Source organism: Quercus suber, unplaced genomic scaffold (assembly GCF_002906115.3).
Source record: "Quercus suber isolate HL8 unplaced genomic scaffold, Cork oak 2.0 scaffold_483, whole genome shotgun sequence".
Lineage (NCBI taxonomy): Eukaryota > Viridiplantae > Streptophyta > Magnoliopsida > Fagales > Fagaceae > Quercus > Quercus suber.
Genome location: NW_027069933.1, coordinates 80825 through 96315, shown reverse-complemented (window position 1 = coordinate 96315; position 15491 = coordinate 80825). Strand labels below are relative to the sequence as shown.

Genomic DNA, 15491 nt, shown 5'->3' with positions numbered 1-15491 from the left:
AATGCTGGAATAGGTCTTTCTCCACAAGGGAATAAAGGGACCTATCCCAGCACTTTCAAAAACACTAGGACAGGTCCCTTCATTCCCTTATGGAGAGAGGCCTATCACAGTGTTTTTATAAGCACTGGAATAGGTGAACCCTATTCCAACGCTTTTAAAAGCGTTGCGATAGGGTTTTCCCCATAAGGGAAATCAATAACTCTATCTTAACGCTTTTGGGCTTCCTATACCAGTGTTTTTGAAAAAACGCCGCTATAGGCCTACTATTGCAACGCTTTGAAAAGCGCCGGTTTTGAACTACCGTAATAGGATTTCTTATACTAACGTTTTCAAAAAGCACTGGTATAGGCTTATCTATTACAGTGGTTTGGAAAAACGCTGGGACAAGACGATCTTTTTGTAGTGGTGCTATTAATTTCTTTAAATTTGTTCATGGCATCTAAAAATTTTCCCTTAAACGTTAAATATTCTGAGAAAAATTATTCTCTTACACTCATTAATGTACATTATGATCACACAACGCTATGTACACAATTTCTATTAATCTTTATTTTGAAATGAAAATGGATGACGGATGATGTAGAATAGAGAATACGTAAGGATAAATTCCGCTTATTGGTGTTCAAGTATATTTCTAGCATGTGCTGGTTAAATCTACTAGTCTCTTAGCATAAGAAAAAAAAAATTAATTTCTGTAAAGTCAGGACATGTACAACAACAACGACGACAAAAAAAAGGCAGAAAATTTTTACATAGAGCGAGATATTTCTACATGCAAAAGTCCGAATCGTTGTTTACGCTAACCATTCAGGAAAAAAAAAAACAAAAAACAAAAAAACAAAACAAAAACAAAAAAAAACAAAGTAAAAGACAAGTAAAGAGAAGGGAAAGAGACACAAACAACAACATTACAAAAACGCAGCAAGCTGTGTTTTCCTACCTTAATATCTACATTCATATTTGTAAGTTTTATTTTTTTGAAACTTTGGCTGAAGTTTCTAGCTAGTGGATTGAAGTCGAATTTCTCTGTTAAACCTCTGAATAAACTCCTCTACTCTTCTGTTCAGTTCCTCATCCGACATAGTTGAAAACTCATTTTCTTCGTTGTTTTCAGTCTCTGAACTCCTTATAATAATGTTTTTGCTCTCATCTATCACCACCTTTTTGGCTTGCTCCGACTTACTTCGACGATAAGTTTTTGCTTTAATCTTTTCTCGTAAATCTTCACTAGGCTTTTCGGATTCACTTTTGATAACAACTTGCAAGTCTCTTCTAGGAAAAACATGTACTACTTTCTTTTCTTGAAAATTATCGACCTTTTGCTTAGGAGTTTCCGGGTTTTGTGAAACGAAGGATGGAAAATTTTTCACTTGGGTACGCATCACGTACTCTTGGTAAAGGTCTTGTTTCTCATTGGATGAGGAATAGGCTCCATAGTCCACGGCAATGATGAGTATGAGAGTGTTGGAAAGGAAAAACCAAAACTTGGTGTTGTAAAAGAGAGCGGAAGGAGACAAGTTGAAGATATATAAGACAGAAATGTAAATAAAAATGGAGAAAAGAGAGGCATAGAAAGACAAACCCTGGGCTTTTTGAGGATAATCTTTGGAAGAATTGTACGGTTTGATTGAATCTTCCACTAGATTTGGTGGTGTTTTGGCCATGTTTAGAAGAAAAGGAAGAGGTTAAGACTAGAGGGTTTGTGGGGTAAGTGGGGCTTAGTAGTTAGAGCTTATTTGCTAGGGGAATTTTTTGGTTTGTAAATTTGAAGTTGTTGGAAGTACGAAGAAGAATTATATAGGGGTGATTAGGGTGCCTAATAATTGAATGACTTCAATTACAAATATCCCCTCTTCTAAACTCCGAATTTACTACCATGTCCTCACCAACTTTTTTTATGTTTTGGTTTTGATAATGGCTATTGGCAGAAAAAATTTAGCTATTTCAGTAGCTTCTCAAGAACAATGTTGTAATTTTTAATTAGATTTAATTAATTAAATTAGTAAAAAAATTTGTGATTGAATAAAAAATTTAGATTAAATTCATATCTTGTGTACATCTACATTAAAAAGAAATCAATTAATGCCCTAATTTGATAATAAAATCAATTATCACATAACCAGCGTTATAGTTTTAAATTATATCAAATCTAATTATATTAGAGAAAAATATTTTTTCACACTTCCTTATATCTATTATTTCATATCAATAATTTATAATTAATAAACAAAATATCTACATTTTAACACATATAAGTGGGAGAAAAAAAAAGGGATATGATAAAACGAGTATAAGAGTATAAAAGCCTAAATATTACATGGAAGATTGGAAACTGCCAAAAGAATTGTGGTAATAGCTTGTCTATTGAGCCAGAGTTGACAGCTAAATAAGCCAAATCTTAAAGTAAGACAAAGAGCAAATGCCAAGTCATCACAACACGGCAGCATGATGATCGACACGGGGCAGTCGTGCATTTCATTAACATTTTGTGCTGTCACCCTGATATGCCACTTACGGTTTCCCCTAATTATGGATCAACTGTTAATTATTCCTTGAAACATATACATTAAGACTCCTAATTAGTACTCCTAACTCTTAAGAGTAAGACCCACGCAATAGGGATGAGTACTTGTCATGCAAAACCATTTTTTTATAATGATCAAGTAATGCTAGAAACACGCTTTTTCCCGTACTCAAATTTATGTATCAACTATTGATAATTGAGAAATACTAGGAACAAATAAACAGTGTGAATTTAAATATTAGAAAAAACGTGCTCCTTGGATCAAAATAATTGTGGCTATGATCATCTAACATAGATGTACTCTATGAGGTTAAAAACATCATTCTTAGATCACATAAACACCTAAGTGGTGATTATGAAGTATATAACTATGTATAGCTAAGAGTTTTCTGTGTAGTCTTTTACTCATTGATTAAAGGTTTGAAGATGATTACCAACTAAGATGAGCTCTAGCTCTCATGGCGTGTCTTTGTCTCTACAAGTGTTTCCAGTCATGATTATATCAAAATCCAATAATGCAAAATAAGTGGATGATATCTTCTATGAAAGTCTTGCAAAACCTCCCTGATCTTAGGCTTATTATGATGGGGTTGGGGGCCGGTGCTTCGCTTTAAATCACAGTCTTACACATGGTCTTACATATATCACTCTACGTAAAATTGGGACCAACAATTAATTAGTGGAACTCTTGTGCATAGCTGCCAAGTGTTTGGTCCCAGCTAAATCAAGCTTGATTGTTGCCACGTGAATGGGTGATCAAAGATGTTGACATAACTCTTTTAAGATTTCTGAGACATGGAAAATTAAATTTTCGTCATCATACAATAATTTATGTATTTATACACACATATAATATTGAGAAATCATCTCATTAGTCTGGTCTTTTTGCTTGTGTCCGAAACTCACTTTTCTATCCTGTGGGTGTATTGAAAAACAGAAAAATCTTGCTTGATCTCCCTGTCCAGTGTCTCTGGCTTGCTCTCTTTATTTTCTATATATTACATGTTCAGGGAACAAAAACTCATGGGGTGCAACACGAAAACAATGGTGGCACTTTCTGATTGGTTGCTTTTCGCTCACTCTTGCATGATACATTGATACGATTGCGTATCCTATTTGATTATTATTAACCCTTTTATTTTAAGAATCAATTATTACCAACCCATTAATCATATTTATATTTGTAATAACAAGAGGAATACTCCAAAGACAGCGATCTAGACAAAGACGTGTTTCGTGTGCGGGGTTAGTATATAGCTCTGATAACGGAAGGAATGCCATGATTTATGGTCCAAATTTTGGATTCATGATTTTGGTTCAAATATTATTATTTTACAAGGCATAAGGATCATATGATTGATGAAAAATTTAATGGAAATCACCGTGTTTTTTGACTCAGGTTACGATTAAATATTTTTTGACTAATACATACATGCTTAAAAAAATGATAATCATTGTTATCTAAAAAATTATTATCTTTCCTCAGAAGAAAAAAAAAATCTTTTAAACGTTTGCTTGAAGTTGAAATACGACCTATTTGTGAAGAATTTTCGCAAGCTACAGCTTTCATCAAATCAATTTGTGTTATTTTAGTTCTTGCAGGAACCAAGTTGTAAATTCTTGAATATTGTATGCATCAAACTTCTTGTCACAACATTTTTTTTAAAACCAAAATTTCTGTACTATGATTACACTTAACTAAACCTTACTATATGGCTCTCGGGCAACAATTTAATAGTCAAACAAAAGAACTAAACAACAGTTTGTATGAATTTACAAGAAAATACCAACACTCTCTTGGGATATATATGCCTTAATCAAAATCAACCTTCGAGGCTACAAAGTACACACAAAAACTGTTATCCCACAACACACTATGTTTTTTTCTTTTTCACATACCATAGACCACACCCTGAACATCTTTAAAAGGATCACATGCAGGAAATATTCGTCAATAGCAATTACTTGATAACTGCCATCTGGGACTTCCCTTTGGATACAACTGCTAACTGTCTTAGAATCAACAAGACTAAATCTGATAACTAACTACTTGGTAATTACTCTACCATGATATTGCCTCCTACATAACAAATATGCATTGCGTTTCCTCTTGATAGTCCAAGCAAACTACCTTATACTTTACTTAGCTATGGTTCATACATACTAAAAGCAAGTTAGCATTAACTTTTAGCTTTTAATTTTTATGTACAGTTTTTTAAAATCTCAATATTTCTCTGTTTTTCTAAGTATAAATATACTTTAGTATACTTTTAACAAAAAATTTTCAGAAAAAAATTAAATAAGTTATTTTCAAACAAACACTAAATAGAGGGCTTAGTTCATGCCCGTGCCACCTTAAAAGGTGGCCACACACAGCAGTTCAACATAATCACCCCCTATATGCAACCTAGTCACTTTTTGTCAAGCAAACCGCAACCCAATCCTGCTTTTCCTATATTAACAGAACATGCCACTCACTAAGGCAGTCCAACCCTGTGCTGTACATTAATAGCACAGTCATTGCATATTAGCCTGCAAACTGCCATGCCCTCTAGGACACACCACTACACATATTGCCTACAAAAGATACACTCGTGTGTAACTTACAAGGTCATGATCACGATTCCAACATAATCACAGAACCACGATCACTATGCCAAGATAGCCAACTTATGCAAGCATGCAACAGAAGAAGGGACATCACAACTTCTTGCTGCCGAAAACAATTTCCTCAGTCTATGGCATGCCTATAGGCTAGTGTGGTTGGCATAGGTGCAAGGTGCCACCACATGAAATCACCCATCTCGAAGATCAAGGGTCTAACAAATCACCCCATTGAAAACGCCGAACATCCTCATTGGTAGGGTCTCATTTGTGAACACATTATCAATCACCATAACATAAGCTCCTTCACTTTTGCTTTCCTGTCCCAAATTCCCCATTCAATGTGCAGACACAAAACAAGGATACTTTTCATCCATGATCATCATTCCACGAAGAAAATGATTGGATTACTGCCTTCGCTCACTAATCAAGAAGTCAATACCCAATATGGCTTCAAAATCCTCTAACCAAACCACAAAGAAATCAACATTACCAAGCAAATTTCTAACTCAAAATTGCATTTCATAAGCAACAGAGGCGGACCCACGTTAGGGCAGAGGGGGCCATGGCCCCCCCCCACAAAAAAAAAATGAAAAAAAAAAAAATATAGCACTATATACAAAAAATATATTTTTGGCTCCCTTCCTTCAAAATATTTACATTTTAACGCATGAAAACTAAAAAGAAAACTGCAACATTCTTTTGCCCAATGCATATTGATCCAAAATATGAAGCCCGTAAAAACTATGATCAAATGTGTGCAGTGGATAGTAATGCTTGTTTATAGGTTCATTTTTATGAATTATTAACTAGTTTTAGAAAATATTTTATTAACATTAATGTTGTTGTAGCTTGTGGGGTATGTTTGTTTGGTTTATTTTTTGGACTAAATTTTGAAACGACAGAGCTATATAATATGGAAATAATGAAACTTTTACTTGAATTGTTGATGATGGGAAAATTATCTATAATATTTGATTTTTTTAAAGAGAAAAAATTACAAATAATTTGAAGCTAATAATGCAGCATTGCCTCTAGTGTTGATGTCCCAATTTGTGAAAATTTCAAACAAAATTCCAAAAAATTACCACCGATTAAATTAATGTTCAATCCAAATTGTGAAAATATGAGATTATAATGTTAATGAACGTGATGAAATTCAACAAAGCTTGAGTAGATGTTAGTTTTGATTTTTATAAAAAATTTTGGGTTTATACTTTGGCCCCCCTCAACTTCGAATTCTGGTTCCGTCCCTGATAAGCAATACCATAATTTGTTTGTAGTTGTGATTTTATTACCTTCACTTTGCTTTGACACTTGTTGACTTGAACCCCAAGTGTAGCAAACATTTTCTTAGTGACGAAATTGTGAGTAGCACCCATGTTAAACAAGATCAGAAAATAAAGTGATGAGTTCAACCCAACTTGAACAAAAATCAAACCAACAAATTTCTCAACCCTCCAACAAATGTCCATTGAATTAGGCTTAAATTAGGATCACCAATCTCAAATGAATTCTAACGTCTGAAATCAATCAAATCATTTTCTGCATGCATTGAAGTGGAAAACAACAAACCACTTGCATTTGTAATTCCATTTATCCCCAAAACTGCAAACCCGATCAATAAAAAGTTGAATAACTTGTCTTCCTCTAACATCTACTTGATGTCCAACATCAAATAACTGAACTATTTCACATAATCTCACAGTTTTAGTGCGTTTTATATTTTTCAAGCTAGGAGTCTCTAACAACGCACGCAAGCAGCGTTGCAAAGAAGGAACAATTCCTTCAATCCTTCTTTAAGGCATTCCACAAAGAAATGTTTTTTCTATTAGCGTTTGGATCTTGTTCCACTTAAGTACTCGGCCAAAATTTGGTATACCTGATAAGATATAGTCATCTTTTCCCCATGTAGCACATTAATAGCCTCGAAACTTTTACCTTTGTGGACACTTCTCTACCACTAAGAAACCTATAAATTGCACCTTTCAACAAAAGTAAATTTTAAAGCATCATGTTGCCCTTTTGACAATATCAGTTTTCATGTCCAATGATGTAGCCAGCTCTTCAGTCTTCTGTAAGGTCACATCTACATGATCTACCAAAGAATTCTTCAAGTTCAATGTGTCTGCCACAGTAATGTCCAACCTTTCACAAATAGAACTTAACCATTCTTGTGCAAGATCCCCAAGAATGGCTTCCAAATGAACCATGCTTTCTCAATACTCTTGCAAAGAACCACCAATCATTATTTGGAAACCATGCTTTGGCCTACGTTTGGATTGCACTAAAAATGAAAGTTTTCTGTGTGGCGATTTTTGTGTGGGTCTCGTGTACTGTTCACAGAACCCGCAAGTACGGATTTCAGCAAATTTTTCTTTAAAATTTGGTCTCACAGTACTATTCACACATTTAAAAATTATTTTGCTATAGTGTTTTCAGTTTTTAGTTTTCAACAATAAGCGATATCCAAACAGACCCTTGATACAAAAACCATCACAAGCCAGATAGATTTTTCACCTAAAGTTTATGCCTTGCTACTGATGGCATTAAGGAATTTTTATTTAATTTTAGGCTAAAATACTATATAACCCTTCAAGTTTAGGGTCATTCTTTCTAAATCGGTTTCTTTGACTATGAAATTTGTAATTTACACCCTTAAGTATTACAATATTATCATTGATGTGCCCTTTCCATCAACATCATCTAGAATCTTTTCGTTAATCCACCCAAAAATGATCATTTTGAACATATAAAAAAAAAAAATGTTATCTTCTTTTGGTCAATTTAACAGCGAAAATGTTACTAAACCATAACAAAAAAGGCACATTAATATCATTATGCAAATTTTAAATGGCAGGGGGCATATTTAGAGTGAGCCCAAATTTAAAGGGTGTAAACTATATTTTAGCCTAAATTTTGTTATAGTTTTGAGAGTATTTAAAAGAATACTCATATGTCATAACTTTAAGTTGTCTAAGATAATTCAAAAATTCAATTTTTCTTGTCGCACGGCAAGAGTACAAAATGATTGTCGAATGTAACTTTCCTAGCATTAATTTGGTCTAGTCTATTAAATTAGGGGTCCGTTTGGATACAGTTGAAAACTAAAAACTGAAATCATTGTAGCAAAATAATTTTTAAATGTGTGAATAGTATTGTGGGACCTATTTTTAATGAAAAAATTGCTGAAAAGTTATATTTGTGAGTCTGTGAACAGTGCACGAATGCACTGTTCACAGTTGAAAAGTCAGCCTTTGCGGCTGCAAGCAGCACCAAAAAAAAAAACATGGAAACGCGTTTTGCACCCAGACGTGGATGCAAAACGCAGTACCCAAATGGGTACTAGGTGTGCATTTGGATTTTTTTTTTTTTTTAACTTTTTAGTTTATTTGAATATATAACTTTTTTAAAACCTTACTTTTTGTTAGATATAACTATACTTTTACCTATTTTTAGCAAATTAATATTAGCAAGCCGGTAAAATGCTTGCTAGGTTTGGTGTTGGTAAATCTATATCAATGTATTTTGTTGTGAGTTGTAAGTGTAAAATATCAAGTACAAGTTTAAGTCCAAGACTTAGCTCAAGAAAATGAAATCACATGAATTTCGATTGACCCTTGATCTTTTTTCAATCAATCAAGATCAAATTTTTGATCCTCAATGCATAAGTTCATTAGGACACTTATAGTTGACTGCAACAAGGTTTTGAAACATATATCCATTAATGTCAAAGAAACCCCTAGTTATTATTTTCACCACAAACTAGGAGCACACAAAAGTGAATTCTAGAAATAGTTTTTTGGTTGGTGATCAAAGTTGAAGCCACAATAACCAATCTTAGGCTCCATTTGGATACTCATTATTTTTATTGAAACTGAAAACTGAAAACACTGTAACAAAATAATTTTTAAATATATGAATAGTGTCGTGGGACTCGTAAATAGTGCATGAACAGTGCATTTTGTCTCTGCACAGTAAATCCATGTGATGTTACTGTTCACACGCTAAAAAAAAAAAAAAAAAAAAAACGCAAAACTTGTAAACGCAGAAATGCATACTTGAATCCAAACACATACTTAGTATTTTGAAAGTGGAGTAGAAAACTTTAAGGTGGTTCTTGATATCATGGAGACAAGAAAAAAATTTGACATTAGAATATTCCAAGTAGTTTGGAGCAAATTGTGGAATCACATCTATACATAACACTGGGTAGCAGCTAGCTAGGAATATGAGTATATTTTAGTTGTAAATTGTAATACTTTCATTGGGGTTAGATAGTGATTTTCCTTGAGTATGCATTCATAGGTTTTTCACATTGTAACTACATGTTGTGTCATTTGTGTGACTATTGATTTATTATTTTATTTGATGATGTGCTTTAATTTGTGGTAATTAACCAAAATTGAATTGGATATATAATTGATTAATTAATCAAGCTGATTTAATTTCACATAAAATCATTAAAAAATCTAAATTTCTTATCAATGTTAATCTAAACTCATGCCAAGATCGATGCTGAGCTTTAGACAATACTTGAACTTTTAGCTAGAATCAATTAGCTTTTTGAGCAAATTTATATATATGAACACAATTAAATAACACTATAGTTACAAACTATTAAATAAAATTTTTATAAATTTTTATTATAATTAATTTTTATTGGTTCTCATCTAATCCACTGCTAGTATTACTTTTTTTATTTATAAAATAATTCATTTATAAAATAACGTGTAATTTTGACATTTTTGAAACGGCCAAAATATGAGAGTTGGATTGAGAGTTGAAAATTTGAAATACGTAGTGGAATATTTGGCAATTGACGAAATTAGTGGCTGAGATTCCAGTAGGGTGGTCTTCACGCTTCATTCAATCAGAGAGAGGGAGAGAACAATGTGTAGTCTGTAAGACTGAAAAAGCATCATTGTTCTGTTTTGTTGGCCAGAGAGAGATACTGAGAAGATAGATATATGTCCCGTCATGTTACACTTCTTTGAAATCCCCAATTTGACCATGCCTGACAATCATTTCTACTTATGGTAACCGTTTCCCTTCTCTCATCTCACACCATTTTTCATGCAAGACAACGCTGTCATACTTACCCTTGCAATTGTGGGGAGCAAAGGGCGACAACTTTTAGGCTCAATGCAGCCTTGACCCTGACATAAAGATGAGCATGAGCTCCTGCATAGATATTCCTTTACTTTCGTCCTCTTTGCCATAATAACATTCGAGAAAGCTTGTGAGAAAGAAAGCAGAACTTGTACCCTTTGGTTTTAGATATTATATAGCATTAGCTACTACAACTTCCCATAAATTTGTTGTTGTGGGGTTTTTGTTGGGCTTTCATCTCTCAGTTTTCTGACCTTTCTTTCATGGCTTGTGTGTGTCTTTTGTTTGTAGGGTTGCTTGTTTTGGCAGGGGAGGTGATTGCAGAACAAAACAGTAATTCAAATGGGGGTGAGATATTGGTGATGGAAGAGGATGAACTTCTGGGGCTATTTGAAGTTATGGGTGCTCTTTTAGAGGACCCTGGCTGGGCCCAAGTGCACCCACAGCCATGTACTGACACTCCATGGCCTGGTGTGCAATGTGAGATAGGTCAAGACCCTCCAGTCTTTCATGTCACTAAGATCCACATTGGCCCTGATATTCTAACCCCACCTTGTAAATCATCTGCTAATCTATCAGAATCCCTTCTCAAACTACCTTATCTGAAGACCCTATCTTTATTCAACTGTTTTGTAACTTCTCCACTTACTCTTTCTCCGACTTTATTTTTTGGTGCATTCTCTTCCTTAGAACATCTAGCTCTTGTATCCAATCCAACCCTCTCAGGAGAAATTCCTTCTAGTATGTCAGAAATTACCAGCTTAAGGGTCCTGAACCTAGCCCAAAACAACCTACAGGGAGAAATCCCCAGCAAAATTGGTGGAATGGTCAATTTAGAGCAACTTGATTTGAGTTACAACAATATAATGGGTGAAATCCCAGGAGAAATTGGAGGGCTAGAGAGTTTGACCATATTAGACCTGAGTTGGAATGGAATTGAAGGGAATGTGCCTAGTTCTCTTGGTCAGCTTCATGTTCTACAAAAGATTGACTTGAGCTCAAACAGGCTTGTGGGAATGATTCCACCAGATGTAGGGAAGCTCAACAGGTTGGCCTTGCTTGATTTGAGCCATAATCTTCTTAATGGGCCTATCCCTGAAACACTCTCAGGTTTAGAGCATTTGGAGTATCTACTAGTTGATCACAACCCTATAAAGACAAGTATACCTTTGTCTATAGGGACGCTTAGGAATCTCAAATCACTGAGCTTCTCTGGGTGTGGGCTTACAGGCCCAATACCCAACTCTACAGCTACATTGGAAAATCTCACTGCTCTTAATCTAGACAACAACAATCTCACTGGGACAGTTCCTCCAAATTTAGGGGCACTTCCAAATCTTGATCAGCTAAACTTAAGCTACAATCAGCTAAGTGGGCAGGTACAACTCTCAGAGGAGTTCATTGACAAGCTTGGGAAGAGGCTGGATATTAGAGGCAATTCTGGGCTCTGCACAAGCAACCAGATGTACAAAAAGCAGAACACTTCTGCATATCTCGAAGCTCCTGTTTGTTTGAATACAACAGGACCCAAAAATGACAAAACCGTGTCTGATAAACAACCAGATGATGATGAGAGGATGAAGCCATCTTGGTACCACGACAAGATGAGTTCAATTGCTCCACTACATATGAATCAAAAGCTCATTTCACTTACTTTAGCTTCTAGTCTTTTGTTGTTTGTTTCATGATTTTCTTAACGTGGGACTGTAACTAAGTGTTAATTCTATATGAGAGTCAAGTCAGTCACTAGTTTTTGTTTCAGTTTACATTCACGAGTCATTTTCTTTGTACGTTTGAGATATACATTGATAAGTTAATGCAATTTACCGATAGGCATTAATCAATGGTTGAAGAATTGGGACCGCATGTGTGAGAGGAAAGAAACATGTTTCGGAAACATGGTGAACTTTTTCATAAGTGAGAAAAAACTAAGGACCAAAACCCCTTTTGAGGACTTTTTGGTATCTACCAAGAAAAGCGAATCTCATAAATCTCAAGTCTAATCAACTAATGTTGCCATCCATCCATAGCAGCAGAGAAAAGTAGAAGTGTCGGGTGTTCTCTTAAAGGACCATTCACCCTTCCCAAGGATATGCTTCAGTACTTTTGTAGGAGAGGGAGAGAGAACCTCAAAATCATATCATAACAGTAGTGCACAGATCAAGGGTTGTGTCACAATCTCAATATTACCTCTACCTGCAAAGCTCGCGGATAGTTCGGATTTCACCGATTAAACAGGGTTATTATTATTATTATTATGTAATTTATTTTAAGAATTTTTTTATGAAAAATTATATAAGTTGTAAAGAAAGGTAATCATTTTTTTCATTTTTTATAAAAATTTTCTTAATATATTTTACTAATATATGTGTCAGTTAGTAAAATTCTTTTATGTATTATTTGTAAGGTTCACACTACTTTTTATTTTTATTTTATTTCAAATAATTTAACTTTCAATTTTTTTAATCGATACTTTTAGAAAAATTGTTAATAAACCATAATAAAAAAAATTTGATAATATTTTTATGAGAAATATAAAAAACTATCAACAATATTTATTATTTTATCGTTCTCCCAATAAAATGTTATTAAAAATAGCTCTAAATTAGATCAATATTTCTAAGGGCATTAGTTAATATTTTCCTATATAAAATAAGGAAAATGGTATTTTATAATCATTCCCTAAATACACTCTAGATTAGATCAATTGAAAAACTTTGTAACTCAATTGTCACTTTTGATTTTTATGGCAAAGGTATCTAAGGCTTAAATTCTTTTTTTTCATTGTAACTGAAAGTTCAATATGGGTATAAAACACCCTTGAACGTTTAAACCCCCAGATACAAAAATACCAATTCAAGCTTTATATCAAACAATTAATGTGCAGAATATGATAACAAGCTTATAACAGAATTGATAAAACAATCTAAGCCAAATATAAACACATCCACAGCAGTAAATATAAGGTAAAGATAAAGGAAAGAGAGATGTAAATACACGGACAATACACGATGTGTTATCGAAGAGGAAACCGAAGTTCTCAGCGTAAAACCTCTCTGCCGCCCTCCAAGCGGTGATAAAATCCATTAAAGAATATAGTTGGGATACATTAATAGCAGAAGAACCTCCAAGCCTAATCTACCCAAGTACCTAAGCCCTCCAAGCTTCTTGCTCCAACAAGGTTACGCCGAACCTATTTCTTTTTTAGTTTCCCGGATTCCGCTACTTGACCATAGCATCAACCAATGTATATTGATTCCTTCCTAAACTGTTTCCCTAAGCACCAAATGGACCTTCTCACAGACGTGGGTGTGGTGAGATAAGGGTTTGGTAAATAACCTCTCAAGGGTATGACAATGGAGAGGAAGTGAGTAAAGGAATTTGTAGAGTCTCTTTAGATGAAGATTAGGGATGAGGCAATCTTGTTTTTCTCTAGGGTTTTCTCTCACAAAATTCTCTCTAGAAACTCTCACTAAATGATGGGTATAAGGGTGTATATATAGTAGGGTGAGAAGGGAATGCAAAACGTCAGTTTTTGCCAAACAGGGCAAGTTGGCGACTTGGTCTCGCGGCTTGTCCAAGTCGCAAGTTCAAGTCGCAACGTAACGGCCTAGCCAGTCTGGAACTTTTGTCCTGTAGCGTGACAGTTGGCGCGACCCTTCAACTTCCTAGTATGCCTCTCACGTGCCAGCTTTTGGCAGCTTGCCAGTCGCGATCCACCCGCGAGCCCTAGCCACGAACCTCTGTTTTTCTTGCACACTCTTGAGCTTTTCTTCACATCTTCTCACACACTACCTTTACAATTTTTCCACCTAAATACAGGGTTACTAAGTGCTAAATTACAAGCAAATTGGTCACGGAATAAAGCCAATTAAATGGTTGATTAAATTCAACCTTACAATCTCCCCCTTTGGCTATTCCGTAACAAAACCCTACAACAAACTCTAGACTTAAACGTAAGTTGGGAACAATTGGAAAACTCACTCACACCTAACTTTAGATTCTGAAACGCTCTTGAACATATGAATAAGTAACTCCTGAAACACAATAACATAGCAATATCATTGTATGCAGAAAACTTAACATGCATATGGAGCAAAATAAGCATGATCAAGCAAAAAAGAACATAAGCATAAAAGCAGTAATTCATGACAAGATCAACAACAGTAGTCACTTAAGTAAAAGTGATTACTATGTTCATTCACACAAGGAATGAACATCCAGACATGCAAAAATGATAAACTCAATTGAAGAGTATCATTTGCAAGTCCAACACTCAACCAATGCATACAAACATATATACATCTAGGAACAATCCTACACGGGCACAAGAGTGTTGTACTTAAGATAATACAAGGCATTAACAAGTACCAAAACACAAAGCACAAAGGCTGCATATGTAAAGTTTTGCAAATACATGGTACAAACCATAAAAGCCTACAAATGTGCATAAGAACAAGAAACAACCCTCAAAGCTTACAAAAGCAACAATAGGTACAAAGTTACAACATAAAGTGCTGAAACTGAATAACATCATACTATATAAGTACTGAAATAAACAACTACCACCACAGTATTTTGAGTTATCAAAGTTTTATATACAGAAAAACAACTGAAAAAAAAAATGATGAAGAAATCTTCCCCTCAAAACGAGCACTCCCCCTCAAGAGCTGCCCCAAAAATTCTCCCCCTTTTTGACCGGAATGGCCAAAGGGTCAATGATCCTGGCTGGTATGAATGCTGTCAAACTTGGCAGAGAGTACATCAAGCTGGTCATGCATTGCTGTCATCCTCTCAGTCTGTTGATTCTGAACATCACGGATTGTATCAAGTCTCTCCAGGATGATCTGAAAGGTATCATGAGGTACAGGTGATGAGGTAAAAGGTCTGCTCCTCTTGACTCTTACTCTAGGTGTGGAAACTGGTCCTGCACCTTCTGCTTCAGTCTCCATAGGATCACCTTCTTCGTGGACACCCTCTTCTTCTTCACCTAGAAGACGACTCTGTATCCGTATGAAAGTAAATCTGTTGATGGCTGATAGAGGAGGCATGGGACTGATATCTTGTGGGATTACAACACCCTTTTCTTTGAAAATTCTCATGAGAAGACTTGGAAACACCAGCTTGGGCCTCGATGAGGTTTTAGTTTCATCCATTATAGTATCAAAAATGTGGGAACTAATGTCAATAAAGGTGTTTTCCTTAAGATCCATAAGAAAGATGGCTCTGGCATTCGTCAATGTAGTCATCT

General features: G+C 34.8%; 2 protein-coding genes across 2 annotated transcripts; one reads left to right on the top strand and one right to left on the bottom strand.

The window, feature by feature from the left end:
* Positions 1–707: 707 nt before the first annotated feature.
* LOC111997339 (uncharacterized) lies at positions 708–1748 on the bottom strand. The gene has a single exon (XM_024029414.2). It carries the CDS (start codon positions 1662–1664, stop codon positions 999–1001), a length of 666 nt encoding a protein of 221 aa, XP_023885182.1. The 5' UTR covers positions 1665–1748; the 3' UTR covers positions 708–998.
* Positions 1749–10248: 8500 nt separating this feature from the next.
* LOC111997359 (receptor like protein 29) lies at positions 10249–12056 on the top strand. Its single transcript, XM_024029443.2, has one exon. The coding sequence runs from the start codon at positions 10504–10506 to the stop codon at positions 11926–11928; it is 1425 nt and encodes a 474-aa protein (XP_023885211.1). The 5' UTR covers positions 10249–10503; the 3' UTR covers positions 11929–12056.
* The last annotated feature ends 3435 nt before the right edge of the window (positions 12057–15491 follow it).

Coding starts and splice junctions, on each gene's coding strand:
- LOC111997339 (XM_024029414.2), bottom strand. CDS start 1,664: ATGGCCAAAACACCACCAAATCTAGTGGAAGATTCAATCAAACCGTAC.
- LOC111997359 (XM_024029443.2), top strand. CDS start 10,504: ATGGCTTGTGTGTGTCTTTTGTTTGTAGGGTTGCTTGTTTTGGCAGGG.